The sequence below is a fragment of the Nerophis lumbriciformis genome, linkage group LG14 (assembly GCF_033978685.3).
Source record: "Nerophis lumbriciformis linkage group LG14, RoL_Nlum_v2.1, whole genome shotgun sequence".
Taxonomy (NCBI): domain Eukaryota; kingdom Metazoa; phylum Chordata; class Actinopteri; order Syngnathiformes; family Syngnathidae; genus Nerophis; species Nerophis lumbriciformis.
Window position 1 is genome coordinate 24,644,950 of NC_084561.2, and position 18,565 is coordinate 24,663,514.

Sequence of the window (18,565 nt, forward strand, 5' to 3'; positions counted from 1 at the left end):
ATCAATTAATATATTCTGTAGACATACCCTCATCCGCACTCTTTTCCTGAAAGCTAATCTGTCCAGTTTTGGAGTTGATGTCAGCAGGCCAGGGAAGCTAGGGTCGATATACTTCTCTTGATCATCTTCGGTGGCATAAGGGACGGTGTGAGCCAAGACATCCAGGGGGTTTAGCTCGCTCGTCTGCGGAAACAAACTGCCGCCATTGCTTGCCGTGCTACCGAGGCCCTTTGTCCCTGAATTGCTTACACACTCCGGCAGATTCAATGGGGGTCTGGCGGCAGATTTCTTTGACTTTATCGTTGGAAATGCATCTGCTTTGAGTGTCGCAGGATATCCACACATTCTTGCTATCTCTGTCGTAGCATAGCTTTCGTCGGTAAAGTGTGCGGAACAAACGTCCAATTTCTTGCCACTTTTGCATCTTTGGGCCACTGGTGCAACTTGAATCCGTCCCTGTTCGTGTTGTTACACCCTCCGACAACACACCGACGAGGCATGATGTCTCCAAGGTACAGAAAACAGTCGAAAAAACGGAAAATAACAGAGCTGATTTGACTCTGTGTTTGAGAAAATGGCAGATTGCTTCCCGATGTGACGCCACGTTGTGACGTCATCGCTCCGAGAGCGAATAATAGAAAGGCGTTTAATTCGCCAAAATTCACCCATTTAGAGTTCGGAAATCGGTTAAAAAAATATATGGTCTTTTTTCTGCAACATCAAGGTATATATTGACGCTTACATAGGTCTGGTGATAATGTTCCCCTTTAACACCACCTTGAAAGGCGAGGTGTGGAAGAGTGCAGCCTTTGACTAGTGTGAGTCATGACTCCAGCGATAGTACTAGAAGACAAAGCCTGGAGATACTCTTTTGTCGTTGGGTAACACTCCACCTTCCTGGTAAAAAACCTAACCCAGGGGAGTCCAAAGTGCAGCCTTATTTTAAGGTCCAGTGGCACATTGTACAAAACCCAAAACCAGTGAAGTTGGCATGCTGTGTAAATGGTAAATAAAAACAATTCAATGATTTTCAAATCCTTTTCAACTTATATTCAATTGAATAGACTGCAAAGACGAGATATTTAATGTTCAAACTGAGAAACTTAATTTTTTTTTGCAAATAATCATTAACTTAGAATTTAATGGCAGACACAAATCGCAAAAAAATTGTCACGGGGGCATTTTTACCACTGTGTTACATGGCCTTTCCTTTTAACAACACTCAGTAAACATTTGGGAACTGAGGAGACCAATTTTTTAAGCTTTTCAGGTGGATTATTTCCCATTCTTGCTTGATGTACAGCTTAAGTTGTTCAACAGTCCGGGGTCTCCATTGTTGTGTTTTAGGCTTCATATTGCGCAACACATTTTCAATAGGAGACAGGTCTGGACTACAGGCAAGCCAGTCTAGTACCCGCACTCTTTCACTATGAAGCCACGCTGTTGTAACACGTGGCTTGGCATTGTCTTCCTGAAATAAGCAGGGGCGTCCATGGTAACGTTGCTTGGATGGCAACATATGTTGCTCCAAAACCTGTATGTACCTTTCAGCATTAATGGTGCCTTCACAGATGTGTAAGTTACCCATGCCTTGGGCACTAATACACCCCCATACCATCACAGATGCTGGCTTTTCAACTTTGCGCCTATAACGGTCCGGGTGGTTCTTTTCCTCTTTGGTCCGGAGGATACAACGTCCACAGTTTCCAAAAACAATTTGAAATGTGGACTCGTCAGACCACAGAACACTTTTTCGCTTTGCATCAGTCCATCTTAGATGAGCTCAGGCCCAGCGAAGCCGACGGTGTTTCTGGGTGTTGTTGATAAATGGCTTTTGCTTTGCATAGTAGAGTTTTAACTTGCACTTACAGATGTAGCAGCAAACTATTACTGACAGTGGTTTTCTGAAGTGTTCTTGAGCCCATGTGGCGATATCTTTTACACACTGATGTCGGTTTTTGATGCAGTACCGCCTGAGGGATCCAAGGTCACGGGCATTCAATGTTACGTGCAGTGATTTCTCCAGATTCTCTGAACCTTTTGATGATAGGGTTGGAATTGGGGGTTAAATCACCAAAAAATGATTCCCGGGCGCGGCCACCGCTGCTGCTCACTGCTCCCCTCACCTCCCAGGGGGTGATCAAGGGTGATGGGTCAAATGCAGAGAATAATTTCACCACACCTAGTGTGTGTGTGACAATCATTGGTACTTTAACTTTAACTTTATATTACAGACCTTAGATGGTGAAATTGAGAAATGTTGTTCTTAAACTGTTCGACAATTTGTTTTCCAGTTCGAACGTTAAGTATCTTGTCTTTGCAGTCTATTCAATTGAATATAGGTTGAAAAGGATTTGCAAATCATTGTTTTTATTTACCATTTACACAACGTGCCAACTTCACTGGTTTTGGGGTTTGTGGAAAAATATAGAGTGGTGTTGTTTTGAGATACACGCTTTCTCTCGGCTTAAGTTGCCAGCAAGTTTGAGTTATGAGCCTCCTTGCCGTGAGTTGAGGCATGTTAAATGGTAAAAGTGTGGTGTTTTGGGGGGGCAAGCACTAATTAAATTTTTTTTTATTAATTTCAATAGGATTTGAGATACACATGTTTTGAGATGAGTGCTCCATCATGGAACCAATTGAGGTTCTACTTAGTGTAAATATAAAAATTGAGTAAAGAGAAACAGCGGAAATAAATAATAACGAAACATTTGTCAACGTTTTGACAGACCGCCTTATAAAACGGACTGGAATTTTTAATTTTTCTATGAACGATAAAACACTGAATATTGACAAAATATGAACGTCACACCCCCTCCCGATCAACATATTTTACAATCAAGAAAAATGCGGCAAAAATGCGACAAAAGCAAAATATGAACGCAAAGGGTAAAAATACAATATACGATCTGATATATCACTAAGCTTTAAAACTTTGTTGTTAAAAATCTTCTTCCACATCTGTCCCCGACACCCACATTTCAGGCTGACACACTCCCCACGCCCACTGCTTGGTGCCTTGTCTGAGCTGCTGTGACTTAGATTACCATAGTAACTAATTAATTACCATAGTAACTAATTAGATTACCATAGTAACAAGTATATCATGCAAAAGCGCAGATTCCAACCATTGAAATACTTTGTATAGTTCAAGACTTACGGTCATTTGAAAACATGACTGCACATCATAATGGCAGCTACAGTTTCCATCTTAAAGATCTAAAAAAAATTTTTGGGAATGTCCGGCGGGCCAGTTTGAAATACTTAACGGGCCGCATGTGGCCCCCGGGCCTTAATTTGCCCAGATCTGTGCTAGACCCACTCGACGTCCATTGCATCCGGTCTCCCGTATAGGGGGGGAGGTCACCCTCATCTGCGGTCCTCTCCAAGGTTTCTCATAGTCATTCATATTGACATCCCACTGGGCTGTGAGTTTTTCCTTGCCCTTATGTAGGCTCTGAACCGAGGATGTCGTTGTGGCTTGTGCAGCCCTTTGAGACACTTGTGATTTAGGGCTGTATAAATAAACATTGATTGATTGATTGATTGAACGGCAGTGACTAGGATGGCAGAAGTGGGGAATCGAACCGGGAACCCTCAAGTTGCTGGCACGTCCACTCTACCAACCGAGCTATACCGCGCAGAAAACAAAGGATTGTGAATAGTAAAATGCAATTCAAGCAAACAAAGGGTATTTTACAGTTTAGTAATACTTTAACAGCAGACAGGCAAAAACACAAAACATACAATAGTCCAAATCACTTCCATACAATCTACACACGTCCACTGAGTACAACACAGGGGTTATTATTGTTTTTAGCCTACTTGTAAGACAGTAGCTGGATATTTCAGTCAGTAAAGGAGCTTATGAGGGCTTTTTTCTCCACGTGTACATACTGTAGGTCCTCAGTAGAGCACAGAAGCACACACAGTGCACTTCCTCTGTCTGCAATTATTTCACAGTTTGAATTATTTCCAAGTGTCTTAACTGCGGTCTTGTTGAGCGTCCACTGTACTTATTAGTATTCGAACCATTTCGGAACCCAGCATTTTCAGTCTTGTAGCGTCTCGAAAACTTTCAATTCCAACAAATGAAAGACATTTTGTAAAAGTGAACCCTTTCAGATAAATAGACACGGCAATAGTTAAAGTGTTGATTTCCTTTCAAATGACAGCAGGAGTCAAATGAACCAAGGGCGATTGCTATTATTCAGCATAGTTCACATATCAAAATAACATCAGCATCTGCAAAATATACAGCTGCTGAAATAATTGGATATGACGCGGTGCCGCTATTGCTCTGTGACTATTCTTAAAAAAACTAAAATAAAAGTGTCAGTGCTGTGATAAAAATGGTCTTACAAACTCATGGCATCAAGTAATAAACATGGAAATACATTTCATTACATTGTTTACAGTACCGTTTGACTTACATTAAACAAAAACATAAGTATGATATAATTACTTTTAAAATGATAAACCATTAAAAAGAAACTTGTATTGCATTAAATATAACCACATTGGGGGAACAACATATATTAAGATGATCTTTGCTGCTGTATAATTTGGTAGTTTGAGAACTATTCGACACACACAAATGCCGTGTTAGTTCGGGTCGTCTCAGAGATCTGGAATATTTTCAATAAATAAATGAGCCAAAGCAGCAGGTAAAATGAATTTATGAATGAATAAAGGCCTTTCTTAAGAGCTGCACAGTTTGTATGCTTAAAAAATCGATTTACATCAGTATCCAGATTTGTGTTTATTTTGATTCTAAAACGATTTTTAATTTCTAACAATCGATTGTTTAATTATTATTTTAATAATACATTTCTGAAAATGTTTTTTTAGGCCATCTGCGTGCTTACCCATTGTCATACGTCAAGCAGCCAATATGAGCTTTTGTAACCTCTTTTTAAAATGTTTTATTATAATCCTAAAACCAAATAATATATTGCAAGTACTGGTTTGAATCGACAATTTTGAATCAAATTATCACGCCAAGAATTTGAATCAAATCGAAATCGGGAGTAGTTGTAAAATTTCCATCCCGACTGCACTGATTCAGATTTGTGCTTAACCAAAACATTTCCATAGGTACCCTTGAAAATCTATTTTATTATGTTAGTTATTATACAGAATGAGGCCTCAAGGTGCTTCCTGTGTGTCCTCCTAAGAACCAGCATCCTCTGCAGTAGACATTTGTTTTTGGTCTATTTCTTTTGTCAAGAGTTTTGAAAAAAAAAAATAGCCCTGTTATGCAAAATAACACAAATATTAACTGCAGAGGACGTTGGCTCTCAGGATTTGTTCATCTTTTAAAGCCAACATGTAAAAGCACAACGCTTAGGTGTATACGTTAAAATGATGTCAAATTGTGGACTTATTGACCTGCTGTTATTGTACTATTTTCTCTTTTTGTCAACTCATAGTCGATTTAAAGATGGGAAACGCTGGCTTGGGAGTCAATAATAACTGAATAAGGAGAATGTACCACACATGGTACTAAGTCTCTATGCAGCTAACTTGATCTCTTATTCTTGTTCAGTTCATTCATGCGTTTGTCTCTTATCTTATCTTGTGTGTCTTCTTCTAGTTTGATGTCTTCACTTCTAATCTTCCCCAGACGTCCCATGGTGTGTGCTTTGACGGGTGAGTTTGTCCAGAGCCACAAGGAGGAAGAATGATGATATTGCACCAAAACATACAGTAGGAGGCTATACTCAGTTGGTCTGGACGCTGCCGTCTCAACATGGCTGTAAGAATGTCGACCAGAGTGGTGACATGTCGGGGTCTTCTCATCGCTGGCTTCTCCTTCAGTAGAGAGCTTTTTGTCCTTGACTTTCAAATTCAGACCAGGCGTCATTTAGTTCCATGAAAATCATCTTGGCGTATTGTTCATAGGGCTGCCCTGTTGCCTGTGAGGGGGGAAGTAAAAGCGCAATATAAATCGGTGAGGGAAAAACTTAATTGCTGCCTTGACATTATTTCAGTGAAATGATGTGCAAATCATGACCCAATAGAGAGGTTAGGAGAGGGGTGTCAAACTCATTTTAAAAGGGAACATTATCACCAGACCTATGTAAGCGTCAATATAATATACCTTGATGTTGCAGAAAATAGGCCATATATTTTTTTAACCGATTTCCGAACTCTAAATGGGTGAATTTTGGCGAATTAAACGCCTTTCTAATATTCGCTCTCGGAGCGATGACATCACAACGTGGCGTCACATCGGGAAGCAATCCTCCATTTTCTCAAACACCGAGTCAAATCAGCTCTGTTATTTTCCGTTTTTTCGACTGTTTTCCGTACCTTGGAGACATCATGCCTCGTCGGTGTGTTGTCGGAGGGTGTAACAACACGAACAGGGACGGATTCAACTTGCACCAGTGGCCCAAAGATGCGAAAGTGGCAAGAAATTGGACGTTTGTTCCGCACACTTTACCGACGAAAGCTATGCTACGACAGAGATGGCAAGAATGTGTGGATATCCTGCGACACTCAAAGCAGATGCATTTCCAACGATAAAGTCAAAGAAATCTGCCGCCAGACCCCCATTGAATTTGCCGGAGTGTGTGAGCAATTCAGGGACAAAGGACCTCGCTAACACGGCAAGCAATGGCGGCAGTTTGTTCCCGCAGATGAGCGAGCTAAACCCCCTATCGACCCTAGCTTCCCTGGCCTGCTGACATCAACTCCAAAACTGGACAGATCAGCTTTCAGAAAAAGAGAGCGGATGAGGGTATGTCTACAGAATATATTAATTGATAAAAATTGGGCTTTCTGCACTCTCAAAGTGCATGTTGTTGCCAAATGTATTTCATATGCTGTAAACCTAGTTCATAGTTGTTAGTTTCCTTTAATGCCAAACAAACACATACCAATCGTTGGTTAGAAGGCGATCGCCGAATTCGTCCTCGCTTTCTCCCGTGTCGCTGGCTGTCGTGTCGTTTTCGTCGGTTTCGCTTGCATACGGTTCAAACCGATATGGCTCAATAGCTTCAGTTTCTTCTTCAATTTCGTTTTCGCTACCTGCCTCCACACTACAACCATCCGTTTCAATACATTCGTAATCTGTTGAATCGCTTAAGCCGCTGAAATCCGAGTCTGAATCCGAGCTAATGTCGCTATATCTTGCTGTTCTTTCCGCCATGTTTGTTTGTGTTGGCTTCACTATGTGACGTCACAGGAAAATGGACGGGTGTATATAACGATGGTTAAAATCAGGCACTTTGACGCTTTTTTTAGGGATATTGCGTGATGGGAAAAATTTTGAAAAAAACTTCGAAAAATATAATAAGCCACTGGGAACTGATTTTTAATGGTTTTAACCATTCTGAAATTGTGATAATGTTCCCCTTTAACTCAGGGGCCGCATAGAGGAAAATCTATTCCCACATGGGCCGGACGGGTGAAATCATGGTATAACAACTTAAAAATACAACTACGACAACTTCAGATTGTTTTCTTTGTTTTACTTTGGCCCAAAACAGAACAAGGACATTCTGAAAATGTACATATTAGAAATAACCCTCTTGACAAAACACTTCAAGTTAGTAAAAAATTCTGAGGAAAAAAATTGATGCAGAGTCAAACACACCATTAAGAACAAAATTAAATTAGACGTAATTGTTACGTCGCTGGTAGCGTTCCCTCCAAGGCAGAAGACAAGCAGGAGTGGCGTGCAGATAAGATGTCACCAAGGGTGAAAAAAACGAGGAAAGCAAGACTGTACATAAATCACTAGAGCGAAGAGGAAAAAACCGGGAGAACGTAACTCTTGCCTATTGCAAATATTGACCCAGCAACTACTGCTGGGTGACAGGAAACTATAAAGGGGAGTGATTAACCAAAACTAGGGATGTCCGATAATGGCTTTTTGCCGATATCCGATATTCCGATATTGACCAAACCCTTAATTACCGATACCGATATCAACCGATATATACAGTCGTGGAATTAACACATTATTATGCCTAATTTGGACAACCAGGTATGGTGAAGATAAGGTCCTTTTTAAAAAAATAAAATAAGATAAATACTTTTTTTTTTTAAATCTTCAATAAAAAAGAAAGTAAAACAATATAAAAACAGTTACATACCAACTAGTAATTAATGAAAATGAGGAAAATTAACTGTTAAAGGTTAGTACTATTAGTGGACCAGCAGCACGCACAATCATGTGTGCTTACGGACTGTATCCCCTGCAGACTGTATTGATATATATTGATATATAATGTAGGAACCAGAATATTAATAACAGAAAGAAACAACCCTTTTGTGTGAATGAGTGTAAATGGGGGAGGAAGGTTTTTTGGGTTGGTGTATTAATTGTAAGTGTATCTTGTGTTTTTTATGTTGATTTAATACAAAAAATAAATAAATAAATAAATAAAAAACGATACCGATAATAAAATAACCGATACCGTTAATTTCATTTTAAAGCATTTATCGTCCGATAATATCGGCCTGCTGATATTATCGGACATCTCTAACCAAAACACCTGGTGGGAACACAAATTGCTGAACTAAGACAGGTGAGGAGAATCAGTGCCCATGGAAACCAACAGAAAACAGGGAAAGAGGGTGCACCCAGGAAACAGACTAAAACAGAAACATTACCAAACATAAATCATGCCATGACCCGGGTAACGGATCATGACAGTAATCTCAGTGTTTCTACAAACCAATTAAACTTTAAGTCACAGCCCATCCACAAAAACAAAATGAAGCATAAATAAAAACACTTCTATGTATCAACTACCTCATTTGTCATTTCCATTGTTGACTTTCTTTAAATTTGCACAGAAGACAATCATTTTCACAGAACTCTATCAATTGTGCAGTGTCTCATGCAGCATTTTAATTGTTTATTTTACTCCTGTTTGATTTACATTGGGTTGAGGGGGAGGAGTCACAGTCCCGCTTTACCGTGCTTGGTATACTTGCTCGCCCCAGTATAAACTATTTGCTTGCCTAACAGAATTGCTATTGTGACATCCAATGGACACTTTTAGAACAGCAGTTTCTTTCATTTAAAAATGCAGCTCAATTTTACACTTAGCAAGCTCATCTCACGGGCCGGATTGAACCTGTTCGCGAGCCTGATCCGGCCTGCATGTTTGACATCCCTGGGTTAGGACAAAGGAGGATTCTATCTAGAAGTGGCATGGGTCAGTTCAGAATCCACAACATTTTCAACTGAAGAATGGGGAAAGGTGTGGATTTTTCCCCAATTGTATTGACATTAATCTTAATTGGCTATGAGTTAAGATTTGAACCGTAATGCAAAAATTCAGACTAATAAGCCCAATTGGAAATATTAAGTATTGTCGAGGGAAAAATAAGGTAAGCTGCAAGTATTCTATTTTGCGTCCTCTTCTACTGAGGTTTTCCTCAAGGTACTTCGGGAAATGCTGAAAGAGCATTAGGAAACAGGCAATGGAGTCTATGAACAAGAAATGGCGATTATTTTGAAAAATTTTTTGCTCATGTTAGCTATATCATTTTTGAAGTTATCATGGACCAGGGCGAAAAACAATAAAGTGATCAAAATACTAGTTTTACATGCCTATGTTTTTGGACATTACTACTTGCCGTAGTTTTGAAGCAATGCATGATGGGAATCCGGATGTTGTGTGTCAGTGTATTAACGTGCCGGATGGAATAAACACATGCTGAGAAATAGCTCTGTGCCTGCCTACTTTATGGGTTATAGATAAACCTATGGATAACGGAAACATATGTAATAGTCTCCTTTTCAGGTGAGAGAGGATGCTAAAGGCAGTGCCTTTAAGGCACGCCCCCAATTGTCCAGGTGGAAATCGGGAGAAATTCGGGGGAATGGTTGCCCCGGGAGATTTTCGGGAGGGGCACTGAAATTTGGGAGTCTCCCGGGAAAATCGGGAGGGTTGGCAAGTATGGGGTGGCAGGGGGTGCTGGAGCCTATGAATTTGTTAGTGAAATGTCAGTCTTTTGGACGCTATGGCTAAACGAATCAACAGCACCTCTGCTGGTTGTAATTTGGTAGATTACCCACAACCCTCCCACTTATAGCATGCACAATTTCTAAAGTTGCACACACCATTTAGTAAATAAGAAACTAAGCATCTAAGCCAGGGGTCTGCAACCCGCGACTCTGAAGCCACATGTGGAATTTGTGCCTCCTTATTGTGGCTCCCTTAGCTTCTTTTTTTTAAACCCCGGAGTGAGAAAAGTTAGCATTTTTAAAAAAAGAGTTCTATCATTTCCAACTGTCTTTGAGGCTGTGAATGTGCACAGGCTGAGTCCTGAGGCGCAAGGAAGGCAAGTAAAAGAAACTGGAAGCCTGTGTGTTCAGTTCAGCTTCTCGAGTTTTCAACCCTTCCGATAAGCTAGAAAAGGAAAAATGTTTAATTTCATATGGACAGATAGTTTCTGCTGTAAAATATAAAAAAAAGATGGAAACTTTTATAAGTTCATAAGCTGTATGTTTTGCGGCCCTATACTATTTTTTTTCAGTGGAAGAGGTGGGAAAATGTCTATTTGATAGAAAAGGTTGCAGACCCCTGCTTTAAGCAAATATTAGTTGACCCTTTGGAGAGTTACTCATGAGCTACTTGTTGTGAGACCCCTGCTTTCTTCTTTCTTCTTGCAACATGGTATCATCTACTAGGATCTAGGTCAGTGCTGATGAGCAAACCACTCACTATAAAACATGTTGACTCTTATTGAACTTTGGTCAAAGTTCGTCAAAAACAGGCTTTCAACCACTGGCAGAAACACTCTTCTGTCTGAGGCTGCAGCCAGCCAAGAAACAGTGTCAACAAACGGAGATTCTTGACACAGGAATGAAGAGTCAAATGGAAAGAGACCAGATTACTAAAAGACAGTCTCATGCAAACAAGTCAATTTGACACATGATTGCGCAACTGGCTCAACCCAGCTTCCACTTGATTGGTTTGAAAATGTCCTTAAACATCTCACTGAACTCTAAATTAATCCAGCAAACTAGTCTAAATATCCAGTTTTTACGATTGGAATCCTTGCACCTTAAAGTGATTGATTAATGGCTATAGATTTGTGAAACAGACATACCCAAGTGACATTCTGGGGTGTGTCTATGTTGATAAGAGAGGATAAATAGAGGGGGAAGGACACCATTTTCTACTACTCAATCACTCATTTTCAATCACCTCATCAGTTCCGAGTGTTGCATTTTTTGACTGCTGACCTGATGGTGGTGGTCTTCTTTTCTGAAGGACCATTTCAACAAGAGTTCTTTCCGATCCTTGACTCCAGTCGCAAGAATGCTCATGCTTATTCTGATTCTAGTGGAGTCCATCCTGGCAGCCCCACAGGTAATGAAATCCAGCAACGTAATAGTAGACGACATCAACATTTTCCTGACCATGGCGTGGCAAGTGGCTCAGCACATACAGCCTAATTCCAGCTGTTACGTCTGTGGTTTTATGCCCTACACTGCTGGAGAAGGCTTACCTCTGATGGCCCTGCCCGCCTCCGACTGCGACACCTGCCATCTACTGCATATCCCATTTGCTCAGTCTTACTTCCACCCCGAATGCCGTCCCCTCTCAAAAATGAGACCTCTTAACTGTTCGGGACCACACGTGAATTGCAACAGGTGCGTGAAAACTCCCACACCTGTTTCGGTACTGCTCATTCCTCAGAAATTCACCTGGTGCCTTGAGAATGATGGAACATCACCTGTAGGAGAATCAGACTGCCTTCACACCTATAAATGGGACCCGAGAAAACCAAACGGCGAGTTCCAGGTTCTGAAATCAGCCCCCCAGCAGTGCCTAGAGACTGCAGGCCCAACTCGGCTTAATGCACTCGCTCACCACACTGCCAGCTGCTCCATATCCTCTCCGATAGGAATGTACTGGGTGTGTGGAAACCTGGCTTACCCCTATCTTCCAGTGGATTACACGGGACGCTGTGGTTTAGCATATGTCATCCCAGCTATGAGAGTGACTCAGTCTTTGCCGACGAAACCTTCTCTTCACAGAATGAGGCGTGGCGTTTCTGACGCGTTCTGGACACATCATCAATCTCCGTTCAAAAACGCAATCGGTTCTCTTCTGCCTTTTTATGGAGTTATGTCGGCTTTAGATCAAATTGCTGATCTGTCCCATGCAATAGAAACTATCGCTAATGAAACCGCCCGGGCACTCATGCTTATGTCGAGTGAACTCGCCTCCGTTAGACTGCTAGCTTTGCAGAACCGAGCAGCTTTGGATTTTCTTTTAGCGGCCCAAGGGGGTACCTGTGCTGTGATAGGATCTGAATGTTGTACCTTTGTGCCGGACTATAACGTCACAATTGGTAATATAATTCATCACCTCCAAGATACTGCAACTTCTGTCCATCAGGACAACAGTTCTTTATTTGACTGGCTAAGGCCCACCTTTGGCTCTCTGACTTTTCACGTTGTTGAGGGGGTGATCATTTTTCTGCTTGTATGTTTCATATTGTCGCTGTTTATATCATTTATCAAAAGGCTAATGTCCAAAGTTTGTTAAAGTACTACAATCATTTGATGATTTGCCTCATAACTAATAGAGGAGTGTCCAATACAACCTTTTCACTTCTGATGAAATACTGATATTGGAGCGATGAGTGTTGGCCGATACTAATATTAATTCGGTATAATATCAGCAGGAATTGTAGTACATGATTTTATTATGTTGTAGCGTGAATTGTTAGAAAAGGTTTGATCAAGTGAAATTATTTAGAGAACAATAGTAGGTATAAAAACACTAACTTTATGAAAGATTTATGCTTTTGAAGTGGGGTGTGCATTTGTGTTTTGGCGACACCTAGTGGTCATAATTCATTAAGGTCATCCATCTATGCATTTACTACCACTGTCTCCCTCTGGGTCAGGGGGGTGGGGGTGGGGGGGAGGGGGTGCTGGGGGGCACACAGGTGCAAGGGCACCTCATTGCAGGCCCAACAGACACAGATCATTTCCAAAAGGTTTCTGCCATTGAAACTTTGAATCTGTAAGTAATACACAACTATAATTATTTGTTACGTGTTCATATTGACAAATTTTCGTGTTTTAGACCTCAATATTGTTCAATTAAGGACACTTATTACATATGTGTAGCATGTGTGCTATTGTGTGCTTAGCTGTTGTGTAGCTGCTAGCTCCTAGTAGCCTATAGCCTACCATGTTCACCTTTTGTAAATTACTTCAATAAAATACAAGAAAATACCAACTTTGTGTGCTTATTGGAGGACATTTAGGTATTAACTGGTTGTCCAGCTGTGCATAAGTAAACACACTGCAGGACTGTTTATATCAGACCTTATATCGGAGATTTTACATGCAAGCCGATATCATCCAGTACTTGTTTTTTTTTTTAACTGTTATCAGTCCGAATTTCGGATCGGGACACCCATAATCACTACCATGACATTACTTTCAGTCTCATTCAGTAAGTTAAAGCCATTTAATTAAACTTACACTCTATGTGAATGTATACTATACTGGTGAATCATTGATAAACTAGTTTGATAACACTTAAAAAGGGTAGTAGTTAGGTTGTGGGCATATCCATATAAATATTGATAGCATTGATACCAAGGTGGGTATGTGTATCAGATTGATACTAGCATCATGGGATTGATACTTGCATTTTCTAATTTTTACGCAAAGCAAATTACTCTATATTCCTGAGTTTATGCAACCATGGCATCTCTCCTAGTCTGTCTTTGCAAACAACACATTTCTTTCTCTCTGCGTACGTGGCCCCTCCCATTTGTACTCTGCTGACATTCATTTTTACCAATAAGTGCCTGCAGTGAAAGTTATTTTTAATTTTTTTGTTAGCATTTCTATAATTATGTTTTTACAATGTTGATAGTTTGTCTTAAATAATTGTGTAGTTGAACATAGTAAGGGAGCCATTTTGAATAATGTTATACTATTACACTGTTTTATATTGTTGCATTTAGTCTTAAAACATTTTTCTGTATAAAATATTATGTGTTATAATAATCATATCAACTAATTGGAGTTGATTCAATATTCATGACATTTAACCTCTAAAGGTCTTAGTGGCAACATGCGTGGACAGCACCTTTTAGCTCTTATTTCCAAAATTGTGTACACTACTGAATTGGGGTCTTATGCCGACATATGGACACTTATACTGCTATCTGGTGGTGTCAGAAGAGTATAACATACAATGGAATTTGGAGAAAAAAAGTGTAAAAATACAAATTTGCATGTATACGTAGTAGTCCATAAGTACACGTTTGTGCACTTATGGACTATGTACATCATATTAAAAGATGATTTTTTGTTTTTATTCTAATTAGGGTCCAATAAGCCCAAATAGCAAAGATAAATAAAAAAAAAAAAACATGTAAACAAACAGCTTGGGCCTTAAGAGGTTAAGTCAAGAGTATTGGCATCCTTGTACAGTCTTACATTTAAAAATCCCAGTATCACACAACCATAGTAGTGAGCACTTGCGGTAATTCTATTGTATTGTAAGTGAATTTTTATATTAGATATTGCTTTGATAACATTAACTTCCTTCTCATCTCAGAAAGGTTGTGTCTTATCCTTCTCACCTTATCTGGGTGCACGACGAGGACGGCTTTGCGGTAAACCTTTTTGACCTGATCTGGAGTGACCAGGTCAGCCATGCCTACAGGCTTCCAACGTGTTTCTCCTTCCCACAACACTGTATGCATAGTGGAAAGGAGGGCTCGGATGTTCCGCTCCTTCCCCTCAATCCAATCCAGAATCTGGAAAGCAAACAGGGAAGAAAGGGCTGTGATTAACCAGCAATTTCCACATATGTGAAGTGAAGTGAAGTGAATTACATTTATATAGCGCTTTTTCTCAAGTGACTCAAAGCGCTTTACATTGTGAAACCCAATATCTAAGTTACATTTAAACCAGTGTGGGTGGCACTGGGAGCAGGTGGGTAAAGTGTCTTGCCCAAGGACACAACGGCAGTGACTAGGATGGCGGAAGCGGGGATCGAAGCTGCAACCCTCAAGTTGCTGGCACGGCCGCTCTACCAACCGAGCTATACCGCCCCATATAAGACAACTGTTAAATTGATGTATGAAGTAAATAATAATACGCTTCCAGAAGTGGTCCAGATGATGTTTCAGATGTGAACCAGTAAATATGAACTACGAGGGATTCATCTTCTGAATCATTAGAAATGAAAATATGTAACATTACTTCAAAACACCTATAAAAACACTATTATGAATAAGTATTACATTGAATTATGAATATATATACACACATGTTTTATTGTATGTAACATTTGTTCCGTATCGTTTACTCACCTTTTCAAATTGTTCTGTTCATTTTTAAATAAAAGTACACCATGTTGTATAATAATGCATGTACATATGAAAATGATGTTGCCGCTTTGTTTGAATGTGAGGCCAAAGACAAAGTTAAGCGAGAAATAAAGTAACCCCTAACAAGTTCAACAAGAGAATATCAGCAATTGTATAGTATTTTTTGGAGGATTTTGGGGTGCATACATTTTCAGGGGAATCTGTTTTAGTATTATTGATCTGCAATTATTGACTTCAAACTTGATGACCCTTTTAAATGCAGTTGTCAAAATACTTAATGCAGTTCTCAATAAAAGCTCATTTATAAAATAAATACATCTCAGTATCTATCAGGCTTGTGCAAAATTATGAATTGAATTGGGAATGTGTCCCTAATTCTAATTTAATTCCATTAATTTGAATTGAGGAAGTACAACAGGAAATATAATTCAAATTTGTATTAAAGGACATACAATTTAAATTCTATGAATTTCCAGGTTATAATATTGGTGTATTGCAGAGTCACGCTTGCCAGTATATGCCATACATTACCTTTTGTCATATTTCATAGAAATATTATTTCTATGAACCCAGTACGCATATCTAAATGACAGCCTACGTGCTCATCAACAAGTACGAATAAAAGTGTAATCTATTATCCATCCATCCATTTTCTACCGCTTGGCCCTTTTGGGATCGCGGGGGGTGCTGGAGCTTATCTCAGCTGCATTCGGGCGGAAGGCGGTGTACACCCTGGACAAGTCGCCACCTCATCGCACGGCCAACACAGATAGACAGACAACATTCACACACTAGGGCCAATTTAGTGTTGCCAATCAACCTATCCCCAAGTGCATGTTTTTGGAGGGTCACCTATTAAACATATTATTTAATTTGATGTATTATAACTGGGAAATGTAATGTTTTTGCACCATAATTTGACAGAATATTGAAAATGGAGGGGAATTTGCATTTACTGGTAATTTTAGTGTTTGTAAACGTGACATGTTCTTCCTGTTACTTGACTTAATTGTAATGAATTTAATTCCACTTCCTGTCAATCCAATTCAAATTCCAGTTCAACATCATGTGAGGGTGCAAATTTTATAAAAATGTAAAATCTTCAGATGATTTCAAAATTCAAAATTTTGCACAAGCCTGGTATCCATCCATCTATTGTATATATATGCCTTTAATCTGCAACATATCCCATGTGACCTAAGTGGTACCCTGGACTGGTCTCCATTAAATCGCATCGCACTCACAATCACATCTATGGACAATTTAGACACTTCAATTACCGGTAGTCTTATCAGTGCTCATCAGGTCTGAGCCACAAGCTACAGTGTTCCTTGAATTTCAGCCTCCACCTTTGGTAAAATGCACCAGCATATATTCACACTACAAATACAGTACCCTATTTCATTAATACCTACCTTTATTTTCTCAGGGTCCATCTCTTTGGCCATTTCCTCCTTTCTCATTTCTGCTATAGTCCTAGGTCCTTTCTTGTCTTTGGCCCCTGCAAAGCCTTGACCAGACAGCAGGTCATCAAAGTTGGCATCAGAGGCCTTGGGCTTATTAGGGCCTGCGATAGAGGATACAGAAAGAGATTAAAAAAAACAGTCCCGTGTTGTCCGATTTTTCATTACAATATAGGCAATGCAATCAGTTTCATTCTTACCAATTCCTGTCTGTGCTTTAGCCCCTGCACTGGGTGACCCACCCCCCATCGGAGAGAAGCTAATGTTGTAGTTGGGTCGGTTCTGCGGGGAAGTGTGAGACATGGGCGTGTGGCTGGGGCTGGGCTTCGGCTGTGGAGTGGGGCTTTGTCCTTGCGCTTGCCATCCTCCAGCACCAGCGTTAGGCTGCCATGATGGGAAACCCGCTCCTGATTGGGGCTGCCACCCTGCCGCATGCTGGGGAGATGGAGGCGGCCGAGAAGGGGAACCCATGGGAGGAAAGGAAGGGGTCGTCCCTGTTGGTGTTGTGGGCTTGCTGGAGAATCCAGAACCTCCTAAAACAAAGAGTATAATTATTCTTTGTATTCAGTCAACAAAGTGGTGGTCACTCAAACCCATATGGCTACTGTGCAGCAAACAGTGAGCAAACAGAGTACGCAAGAGGCCTAGATCTTACAGTTAAAAGCAGATACAAGCAAAAAATCTAACTATGCAATGGAATCGATTCATATACTTTCTCAAAAAAAGATTTGTCGAGTGATAAAAGATTATCCGTCGGTCGCGCTCCCAGACATGTCCTATCTGGTGTTCCAGACGTCATTCTATACGGCAAAACAGATGAAAACCTGGAAAAGCATGGAGGGCTACAGCTTCTTTGTGTATGGCTGGGACAAGGAATTTGGTATCAATATTCTTCCAGATAAATTATGGATCGTTTTTGCTAGGGTAAGATTGCATTTCATGATTTAACTTACAGTAAGTAGCATCTTGCGAGTACGCTTCCTTGTAAACAAACTGCGAGTAGCACTCCAATCACTGTTGTTTTTCATCTTCCCATTTGGTTAACCACTCAGAGAGATCATCAAGAATGGGAAAATACTAAACGTTAAAAGTATATCAAACAAAACTTTAACGAAGTAGTCACTGAAAACTTGTCCATTCTTCAACTCTGCTACCTTGGACTGGAGTGCTAATTTCGAGAACCCCTTTTTTCGTCATCGTTTCATAAAATCTTGAACTTGTTTGCCCTTCTTGTTTACCTCTTGAGGAACTGTGAATAAACTTTTATCCTTTTCGCGATTTGAACGCTTCAAACAGCCTACCTAAAACAACGCAAGCATAGGGCATTTTTCTTTGGGAAAGGCCAAATGACGCTTTGACAACAGATGGTTGCTTGACCACCACTTCTGAGTCTTCCATTTTTAATGAGTCGGACGTGACGTCAGGTAAATACAAAGAGTAGCATAATTATAACCAAAAATGTAACATTACCAAGAACTTACCTTTAAGGCTTCCCCCGAGGTTGCCTATGTCAGCAAAAGGGTCCAGCGTATTTGGCTTGGTTTGATGGGTGGGTGTGCTGTGGACTGAACTTGTTGGGCTTGTAGTGGCTGATCGACTGCCCATTCCCAAACCTCCTCCTCCAAAAAATACATAAAAATATCTATTGTGAGTACAACTCCGCATTTTTAACATGTAAAACCGTCTAACTCTGTTTACATTTTGTAATACTGGCTTCTTCTAAAGAGAACACAGAAGGAAACAGCTGTAGTCGATTC

The 18,565-nt window shown here is 40.2% G+C and overlaps 1 protein-coding gene across 6 annotated transcripts in view; it reads right to left on the reverse strand.

The window, feature by feature from the left end:
* Positions 1 to 1,748: 1,748 nt before the first annotated feature.
* Positions 1,749 to 18,565, reverse strand: part of dnajc6 (DnaJ (Hsp40) homolog, subfamily C, member 6) — a 78,069-nt gene continuing 61,252 nt past the window's right edge. For 2 of the 6 annotated variants that reach the window (XM_061975745.2, XM_061975743.2), the window contains exons 14-18: positions 18,290 to 18,427; positions 17,009 to 17,338; positions 16,761 to 16,912; positions 14,593 to 14,769; positions 1,749 to 5,918 (exon numbers count right to left, since the gene is read on the reverse strand). In XM_061975745.2, coding sequence (XP_061831729.1) covers positions 5,817 to 5,918; positions 14,593 to 14,769; positions 16,761 to 16,912; positions 17,009 to 17,338; positions 18,290 to 18,427 — 899 coding nt within the window. In that variant the 3' untranslated portion in view covers positions 1,749 to 5,816. Of the gene's footprint in view, positions 5,919 to 14,592; positions 14,770 to 16,760; positions 16,913 to 17,008; positions 17,342 to 18,289; positions 18,428 to 18,565 lie in introns of all 6 variants that reach the window. The other 4 variants (XM_061975744.2, XM_061975742.2, XM_061975746.2 and 1 more) reach the window with 2 other exon arrangements.